This window comes from Amia ocellicauda, chromosome 14 (assembly GCF_036373705.1).
Source record: "Amia ocellicauda isolate fAmiCal2 chromosome 14, fAmiCal2.hap1, whole genome shotgun sequence".
NCBI classification, from domain to species: Eukaryota; Metazoa; Chordata; class Actinopteri; order Amiiformes; family Amiidae; genus Amia; species Amia ocellicauda.
The window spans coordinates 9,322,821-9,333,203 of NC_089863.1; the positions used below are offsets into that span (position 1 = coordinate 9,322,821).

General features: G+C 40.8%; 1 protein-coding gene across 1 annotated transcript; it reads left to right on the forward strand.

Moving 5' to 3' along the window:
• The first annotated feature begins 1,457 nt into the window (after positions 1–1,457).
• LOC136768106 (psychosine receptor) lies at positions 1,458–10,100 on the forward strand. The gene is made up of 2 exons (XM_066722159.1): positions 1,458–1,472; positions 8,096–10,100. Exons 1-2 carry the CDS (start codon positions 1,458–1,460, stop codon positions 9,314–9,316), a joined length of 1,236 nt encoding a protein of 411 aa, XP_066578256.1. The 3' UTR covers positions 9,317–10,100.
• The last annotated feature ends 283 nt before the right edge of the window (positions 10,101–10,383 follow it).

Here is a 10,383-nt window from a genome sequence, read left to right on the forward strand (position 1 = left end):
TTCAATATAATAGTCATAAATCAGCATTATTTGTGCATGTATTCTCTTTTTTTTCTGAAATGTAACAAGACACATAAGCTACGATCACTGCATTCACATTCTTAGCTGTTAGTCCTTTTTTCACACAATGCTATTGTGTCAGTTCTGTGATCGTGCTTTTGAGTGTTATTTTGCCAGGACATGAACATCCATAGTCCTGTTCCTAATGCTGATTTTACATGTGCTATTCCAGATTGCTCCAGATCCTTTAGAAAGTTTCCTGTTTTCAAGGGATGACACAAAGAGGGCCACAGTGACGTCTGTTGAACGGACTTTCTGCCTTTTGGCGCTTTATCGACAAAAAACAAGAAAGGGAAAGTGCTTTCCAAGAAGAGAACAGTACTGTGAACCCGCACGTTTCCTCTCTTCTGCGGAAACTCATGGACGAATGGGATTTTGTTTCGATCTTGCTTTTATTTTTTTAATATTTTTTTTAAGATGTATATTTTTTCAGGCTCTGTAAGTTTCTTGGTCATTTTAAAATATATTTCTGAAAAACTTCCATTCCATCCATTCTCAATTAACTTGTACTATCTGTTCACATTTTTAAGGACCTTGAAAAGTAAAGAAGCTTACTGCACTGATAATTGTTAACTGTTAATTGCATTTTAAATGTTTTTATAAAACATTACAGCTGACATTTCAGCTTGCATGTTCATAAAAGGCGATTTTCTACTCTTTGCTTTAAAAAAATAAATGTTTTAAAACTCAAGTATATCGTTTTCCATGTCCTTTTGCCAGTACTGTTGTGAAAAACTAATATGTATTATATTTTTAATTATTTAATGAAAAATAATGTAATCTAAAAGCACAGTATGAAAATCAGTAATTACAGTATTCTCCTATAAAAATACAATATATAGCTGTAGGCAAAACCGTTTAATACTGTAAAAGTACATATTACTATAGGATACTGTATTTGGTAATTACAGTACTATACTGTAAATGTTGATTACAGTAGTGGCTGGCAACCCAGCTGCCAGTATTTTACTGCAAATTTACAGCGAAAAGTTTTACAGTGCTGCTCTTGTTAATGTCGCTATTCGCAGCTGCAGCCAGGAGTTATTAAAATAAAACCTCCTTAACTCTACCCTCGTCTGGTCATTTCTAAGGAGTTTAACAATATGAATCCACAAATAAAAGACTTGTGCAAATAACTCAGTAGGAATGAGAAAAGATCCAAATGTAAAAAATGTAATGCCCTGATTTAAATGCCCACGCCGCTTTGCGTGTAAAATAACTTCATATAAAATATTTTTAAATGCAACAATTGTTATTCTTCACAAGTAAACCAATTTGGGACATAAATAATATGTATTGTACTTCTTCATAAATGGTACAACCCCCTTCAAAACACAGTATTTAATCGGTTAAAAAAATAATCTAGTGTGGAAATGCTGCTGTCTGAAAGCTCTAAAATGGTTTTCGAGGATGTAAGTGCTATGTAGGTATTTATAATACTGTCAGAGTCTTAAACAAAGTACCTTCTATTTTATTTTGTTTGTTTCCAATGTTTGATTGACTGTCACTACAACTTTTATTGACAACTTGTTTACGCACCTCTTCTCTCAGCCGAAGTTGTAACGCGAGCATGAGGCGTCATGGATGGTTTTCATTTCACCACTAGAGGCCGTGTTTGTGTCCTATAACAGCGGTTCCCAAACTGTGGTGTGGCTGGACCCAAAGGGTGTGTGAGAAAAAACAATTTAAAGGCGATATATATATATATATATATATATATATATATATATATATATATATATATATATTTTTTTTTTTTTTAAGTGGGATTTTTTCAGAAATACTAATATTACATGTAATCATTTTCATTCTAAAAATCTAACCTTAATTTATCAATAAATAACCTGTTTTCCCGAAATGCACTTGAGCTCGTGCACAGTTGGCATGTAAGCCAAAACTAATTCTAGCTAACCTAACTTGCTAGCTAAATTAACTATTTGCAAACATGTGCAACTGGTTACAAACAGGAGAACTACCCAGTAAAGGTGTAGACGAGCCATTCAAAGATAGTCAGTAGGCCTTATGAAGGAGGAGAGGGGCAGAGTGAAAGTGAGAGGGAATCAGAGGTGAGAGAAACTGAGAGATCTGAGGGACTGAGAGAGGCAGATCTTGCAGAGAGGGAATCGGAGGAAGATGATGGAGAGCCAGAAACAGAGGCAGGGGGAAGAAAAGATGGTCTATTATCAAGGCGAGAAGGCAAAAGCGGCAATAGAGTGAGCATCAGACGAGAAGAAGAAAATATGATGACAATTACCTAAGTCTGGGATTCACTTGGACTGGCGATGCCGAGTGGCCAAAGCCATAGTCTAGTGAGGTTCTAGCTAGCAGTCTCAATATGAAACATGCCAATGTAAGAGAGAAGCCTGTTGCTTTTTTAGATCTAAAATGGAAGAACTGTGGAAAAGCCAAAAACTACTGTAATCGCATTCAGGCATAGGGCCTACCAAAAATGCGCTATGAGCATCCTATCTTGTTAGCTATAGATTGGCTAGAAAGGGATTACCTCACACAGTAGCTAAAGATGTGTGTTTACCAGCTGCGAAAGAAATGGTAGAATGCATGATTGGGGAAAAGGAACAAAAAAGTTGGACATGATCCCGGTTTCCAACAACACTGTGTTTGATAGAATTGATAGAATGTCTGAACACATTCTCTCTAAATTAGTTGATCACATGAAAAATAGTGAGTTACCCATTTGAAGGCACAGTGCACAAAGATTTTGTGTTCTGTCGGCCCCTTGCTACCTGTACAACAGGGGAAGAGATCTTCAATTTAATGGACATCTTCATGAGAACCAATGGAATAGACTGGGCACGCTGTGTGGGATTATGTAGTGATGGGGCAAAGTCGATGATGGGGAAGCATACTGGACTTATAGCTCACATCAGGAAAGTCTGTCCATCCATTCTCTGGTTACATTGCATTGTTCATAGGGAGGCTAGCAGCAAAAAACATGCCAGATGACCTACTTTCAGTGCTCCGTGATTCAGTAAAACCGGTGAATTTCATTAAAGCTTGTCCGCTAAATTTAAAATTACAATTACAACGAGATTGGCAGCGAACATAAAGCACTTCTCCTACACACTGAAGTGCATTGGTTGTCACGCGGCAAAGTGTTGACAAGGCTTTTTGAATTGAGACACGAACTTCAGCAGTTTTTCGAAGACAACCCATTTCATTTGGCCTCTACCTTGCATGAGGAAGACTTTCTACAGAAGCTACCTTATCTAGCTGACTTTTTTTCTGTTTTGAATTAACTGAATTTATAGTCTGCAAGGAGTCAGTGTTACATTGTTCAATACACAAGACAAAGTAGAAGCAATGATAAAGAAATTACACTTCTGGGCAAGCTGTGTGAATGGGAATTCCCTCCTGTGTTTCCCAACGCTTCACGAGTTCATGAAAGCAAACAACGTGTTTTTGGGTGAACATGTGAAAAGTCTCATTATTGAACACCTCAATCAACTCGCTGAGGAGCTAAGGAAATACTCCCCACCCATGGATGCGTCTCAGACGTGGATTCACAATCCATTTGAAGCTTCCCTCCCTGTCCCGCAGCTGTCATTTCGGGAGCAGGAGCAGCTGATTGACTTGTCATCTGATGGTGAACTGCAGATGGAGTTCAAATGATAACCGTTTGTGGATTTTTGAACACAGACGATGCCGATTTACCCGGACCTGGCCAAGCTAGCCTTGAAGGTGTTGATGCCCTTCGCTACAACTTACTTATGCAAGGCTGGGTTTTCTGCACTCACAACAGTGAAGACAAAATATCGCCAAAAACTGGATGCTGAGAAAGACTTAAGGCTGAAACTGTCTTCAATTAAGCCTAACATTGCAGAGCATTGTGCAGAGATGCAGGCCCACCCATCTCATTAACATCAGTAAGCACCACCATTAGGTGAATGAAAACACCTATTATTATTATTATTATTATTATTATTATTATTATTATTATTATTATTATTATTATTATTATTAGGCCTTCTAGCTATTAGTACTAGTACTACTATTAATGTATCTGTATAAGCATAATTAAAGTAAACGTGATTAGGCTCTGTGTTGCTATGATAAACCAGTTGACTTCTACATGAAACTCCACTCACAGCCGACACTGTCAGAGCACCATTCATGTTATTTCTAATTATGGGTTTCAATGTTTTTTCTACACTGCCAAAGTGATTCTGTACAATTCCAGTGTCCCCCAGGCTAGAGGAGAGCCCTTCTGAAGCACTGTCAAGACACACTGGCCGAGCAGAGTCTGTAGTACCGTGTGGCTTAAGAATCAGCGAAACAAAATGGCGTCGTGACAATTCCAGACGCAAGGAAACTGCCCATCTTCCCCCCAGCTTTGCTCCCATAGCAGGAATACCAGGAAGAACCAGAATAATAATCCTGAAACAACTTTAAAATACCATGCGTGCTGGATCTAGTCTGTGCTGATTCAAATGAGGCACAGAGATGGCCGTGCTGCTCGACCGTCATGTGAAACAGCTACACCTGGACTGGAGCTCCAGCACTGTGCACTCCTGCTGCAGCGCTTAAAGACACTGAAGGACACATATGATGAAACGATAAACTAGCACTTCCTGTTAAGAAATGCCCCCCATGTTCTCCCGGAAAAGTATTGAAACCGAGATACTTTCTTAACGGGAAGTGTTGGCACAGAGCCGAGCTCTTATGGTTAGTATTATGATTATGATTATTTATACCCACTGAACAACTTATATATTTTGAAGTATGTGTGCGTGTGAGAGTGTGTGTGTGTGCACTACAATGCGGTTAGAGTCATATGTCTTGAATTGCAAAGTTTATTCAAAATCAATTATAATACAGTACATTTATTTGTTAAACTTTTTTAACCAATGAGACTGAACAATATTCATGTTTTAATTAGATGAATTGATTACAGAATATGATGGACATGGAAAAATAAATCACATAAGAATTGAAGATTTTTCAATAATTTTGCTGACCATGCAGAACATTTCAGTTACACACAACCTGATAGGAAATATTGTGCAATGCCAGCAGTATCATGGCATTGGCCCCTGTGGGTTAGGAAATCTATCTGAGGATTATAAACTCCCTGGTCCCCTGTCTCTGTGTATCACTAACTAGACTACGGCGACTGCACTGACCCTCTCTCTCTCTCTCTCTCTCTCTCTCTCTCTCTCTCTCTCTCTCTCTCTCTCTCTCTCTCTCTCTCTCTCTCTCTCTCCAGTGGACAGTGGTGATCTCCAGGTCAGTACAGTTACCATTTAATCAGGACTGCATGTAGCAAGGATGTGGCTGTTATAATGGGGTATTTCAATTTCCCAAACATAGACTGGGAAAGCCGCTGGGACTACAGAAGCAGGAATAGAGATGGTTGAGATGGTAAATGACTGCTTTCTAACTCAATCTGTCAGAGAACCAACCAGAGAGAGAGCATGCATTGACTTGATCTTTTCAAATGACTAAAACAGTGTCAGAGGGACACTAGTTAGAGAACCAATGGCAAACTGTGATCACAATAGGGTTAGCTTTGAGGCATTCTTTCAAAAAACAAGGCCCAAGTTTAAAACAATGGTCTACAATTTTAAGAAATTTGTAACAAAACTTAGCAAATTGAGGACTAAAAACATTGGCGAAAGTGGTTTAATAGAAGTATGCAAAAAAATATAAAGAGAAAGATGTGGTGCATACTCAAAAGAGATAGAGATGAAACAAAATACAAATAATTTGTTGAACTTCAAAAAGATCAGGATCAGGAAAGCAAAAAGGGAAATAGAAAGAAACATAACTCTTAGAGCTAAAACTAATACAAAGAGCTTTTTTCAATATTACAACAGCAAGAGGTCAATAAAGGAGGAAGTGAAACAGCTAAAGGGCAAAAATTGAAGTATCTTGGAAAACTAACAAGTTGAGGAAATGTTCTAAATGAGTATTTCACAGAGGTTTTTACAAAAGAAAAAACAGGTAACATGCCACAGGTTAACAATCAGTCCAGTCAAATCCTAAGAGAGATCAGGATAAATGAGGTACTAAAGGGACTAGCAGAATTAAAAACAAACAAATCACCTGGGCCAGATGGTATATTTCCAAAAGTACAGAAATAAATGAGGGACATTATTTATAGGCCGCTAACTCAAATATTCCAAATGACACTTAGAAGGGGGGATGTTGGAATTCAAATTGGAAGCTGTAGGCATTCCGGGTAATGTAAGTAGATGGATTATGAACTGGTTGATGTAAAGGAAACAGAGGGTGTCGATTAGAGGAGTCGCTTCTAACTGGAGTGAGGTTGTTAGTGGAGTTCCACAGGGATCAGTATTAGGGCCTGTGCTTTTTCTAATCTATATTAATGATCTGGACTCTGGGATAGTTAGCAACTTGTCAAATTTGCAGATGATACTAAAATAGGTGTCTCAGCAGATACAATCTTGGCAACACAGGCTATTCAGAGGGACTTAGATAATATTCAGTTGTGGGCCGACACCTGGCAGATGAAATTCAATGTGGACAAGTGCAAGGTAATACATGCAGGTAACAAAAATGTCCACTATAATTACACTATGCGAGGAATATATCTAGATGAAGTATCACATGAGAAAGACCTAGGAGTCTATGTGGACTCCTCACTTTCTCCATCCAAACAATGTGGGGAAGCAATAAAAAAGGCAAACAGGATGTTAGGGTATATTGTCAAAAGTGTAGAATTGAGAACAAGGGCAGTGATGTTCAGACGGTACAATGCACTAGTTAGAGCTCATCTGGATACTGTGTGCAGTTCTGGGCTCCACACTTCAAGAAAGATATCGCTGCTCTAGAGGCAGTTCAGAGGAGAGCAACCAGACTTATTCCAGGTCTGAAGGGAACATACTACTGAGAGACTGAGGGAACTGAACCTTTTCACCCTGGGACAGAGGAGACTACGTGGGGACTTGATTCAAGTCTTCAAAATCATGATAGGCATCGACCACATCAAACCAGAGGAGCTTTTCCAGATCAGCAGGGACACACGCACCCGGGGACACAAATAGAAATTGGGCTTCAAGGCATTCAAGACAGAAAACAGGAGACACTTCTTCACACAGAGAGTCGTCACAACCTGAACAAACTCCCCAGTGATGTGGTTGAAGCTGAAAATTTGGGAAATTTGGACAGGATCCTTGGATCACTTAGTTATTAATGGACACCAAACAAGCACGATGGGTCGAATGGCCTCCTCTCCTCTGGTTTTAAACTTTCTTATGACATATAGACTGATCCTGTTCTGCGGTCTCAAGACATCAAGTTCTCAGGGGTTGATGATTATGAAGACCGAATGCAGACAGGGTCGAGTCTGAGACCATTGAAATCCGATCTTGAGACCAATCTTGAGTACTGCAGCTCTGGGTTACAGTCTTATCTGTCAGAAGGGATGTATCTCAATCAAGTTACAGTTAAGTCCAGTTACAAGTTCAGTTCACCACATACAGTCGTTGATTAAGTATCCAAAAGACAATGGTTAAGTGTCTAAAAGACAATGATAGGTTAAAGTATTTGTATACAATTCAAGAAACAATTAACCTTAAGGCAGAGGCAGGGTCACATGACTTTGGCAGATTTCTGCAGCATCCTAAGTTTGGTACGAAACTACAGACCAAAAATGCTTTAACAATCTAATACTAAATGTAGCTCAGAGAAAGTGATAAATACAAATGAATGACTTGCTTTATAGACAAAACTGATTAATAAGATAAATACATTATCCCACTATAGTCTATACATAAATGCATATCATATGTCTGAAAACCTGTTAGTAGCTATAGCCTACAATTTAGAGAGACCTTTTACTCTAACAATGTAATGTTTTTTAAATAAAAACACACACAGAAAAGCATCAAAGAAAAACAGACAAAAAGTATTATTTTTTTCATTTTATTTTCTGAAGTTCAGGCTCATATTATTTACATCTATTTAAAAACGTTTCTGGAAATGCTGCTGTTAGTACACACTGTATCACAGTATTTAATATTTAATATGGGCTCTGCTTTCTGCTTTCTCTCAGTCATTGTCCAGGTCTCTGGATGCTCACAGCCAGCCTGAGCGACTGTCCCAGAGAGAGAACACCCCCACCCCCACTGCAGCACAGCCCCTCCGTCCCCCGAGTCTCTGTCTGAGAGGAGCAGGAGAGAGCAGCCTGGTGGACCCGTCTGAAGCCCCCAGGAGCAGCGAGGAGCCGCAGAGAGCAGAACAGATGAACACCAGGCAGCCCCCACTGACCATGAACAACTCAAACACCACAGGACTCGACACAGACTCTCAGGACAAGTTGGAATACTCAGAAAATGCATTAATAGTTATAATAGAAATTTTTATTGTGGTCATCGGGCTGCCAGCAAACTGCCTGGCCATCTGCAGCCTGTACCGCATGATCAGGGCTGACATGGTGGTGCCCATCTACATCATCAACCTGCTCATCTCCGACCTCCTGCAGATCATCGCAAGAATACTCCGGTTAATCTTATTGACACTTACAGACAGCGAAGGATTACGGATTGCTAAGGCTTTTTCTTTCAGTCTCTTTATCTTCGGCCTGAGTGCCAGCATTGGGTTCATGCTGTGCATCGCCCTGGAGAGATACCTGGTGGTCGCCCATCCTCTGTGGTACCGGTACCGCCGCAATGTCAGGCACGCCACACTGGTCTCTGTGGGAGTCTGGGTGCTGGCTGTGATATTTACTACAGTGGCAATGCCACTATATATTATCCTTCACTTTCACAAGGAAATAATGATAATGTTCTCTGTGCTCTGGCTCCTGCCATTCCCTCTTCTCTTGTTCTTCTTCTTTGGCACATGGAGAGCCATCGCCGGCGCCACCTCTGTACGAGACGCAGAGAAGAGGAGGATTGTGCGCATGCTGGCCCTCGTCCTGGGCACCTACACTGTGCTCTTCCTCCCATACTGCATAGTGAATTTCATTATCAGCTATAAAATAAATGCAAATATTAACACTGTCTTAAGCATTACAATTGAAATGGTAAATCTCAGTGCCCTTGTGGACCCAGTGCTGTACATCCTCCTTAGGCCTATCACCAATCACAGACTCCGACACTGGCACGTCCTGTGGCCAGAGTCTCCTCCAGCTGCCCAATGGAAGAACAGCATGGCGTACTGGGAGTGTGTGATTGGCCGATGGAGGGGGAAGGTTTTCAGTGTTGATTCAGTCTGGCTCTGGGTTTATTCTGTGTCAGTACTGTTCACCGCCTCTCATTGTGAGGTTCAGTGACTGATGAAGGGGCTCCATCTCATTGTGAGAAGGAGCCCCACTGTCTGGAGAAGCACCGGGCGGTGTCAAATGGAAATCGGTTACCCTTTAACATGTTCACTGAACTGTGCTCTGCTCTGTGCTGCAATGACATGCACGTGTATAACACCGTTAATAACCTGATAACGCACTGATCTGCTGGACTGTAAAGCACACAGTGACCAGGTCACAGGGGGTTTGAAACTCCACTCACAGTAGGCCTAGTACTGTAGAGCAGTGTTTCTCCACCTTTCTGCCCCTGAGGCCCCATTTCATCCTATCAAATATCCACATTTTCAAAATTTTGAATGTTCCCAAACATCGGGGTCCCTCCATGGCAACACCAACGCCCTCTCGCGGACTCATTCCCTGTGGATTGGTACCTTCCCGGGGACCGGTTTGAAACTTGTGGGGGTGTGTGAGCCTGGGAGGCGCAACCAGCAGAAGACTGGGTGGGTCCTGGCCTGCTGGCCCCCACTTCAGCCTATGAGGCCATCCAAGATGACTCTAATAGAGGAAATGGCACTATCCCCAGGATCAGCACTGCACAGGTCCCAGTTTCTGCCCAGACAAGGCTCCCCTGCATCAAGCAGCTGTAGCACCATGGAGAGCAGCTAGAGGCCAACAAGGGCAGCTGATAGCCCTTCTCCTAATGAGGAGGGAGGCTCATACAAGCTGTCCCTGCACTCTCCCTGGCAGTTGGGTGTCAGTTAGTGAAGAGGAAGGTTGAGAATTTTCTTGAAATAAAACATGGCAAATAAGCTTACTTTCATTGCTGAACTGTCTTTTGTCCCTCCTTCATTGCCAGGCCCATTTATTGTTATTATTATTCTTTATTTATTAAAAGATGCCCTTGTCCAGAGGCGGCTTACCAAATTATATTTGCAATATAAGGTGAAATAATACAGTGCAGTTCAAGTCATAATACATTTTACAAATTCCAATTTACACAAGTGTATTCAAGATATACAGTAAACAATATATAAGGTTTTACATCCTAGATTGTAAAAGCTGATAAGTGCAGACAAGGTGTTAAGGCACAGTCAAGG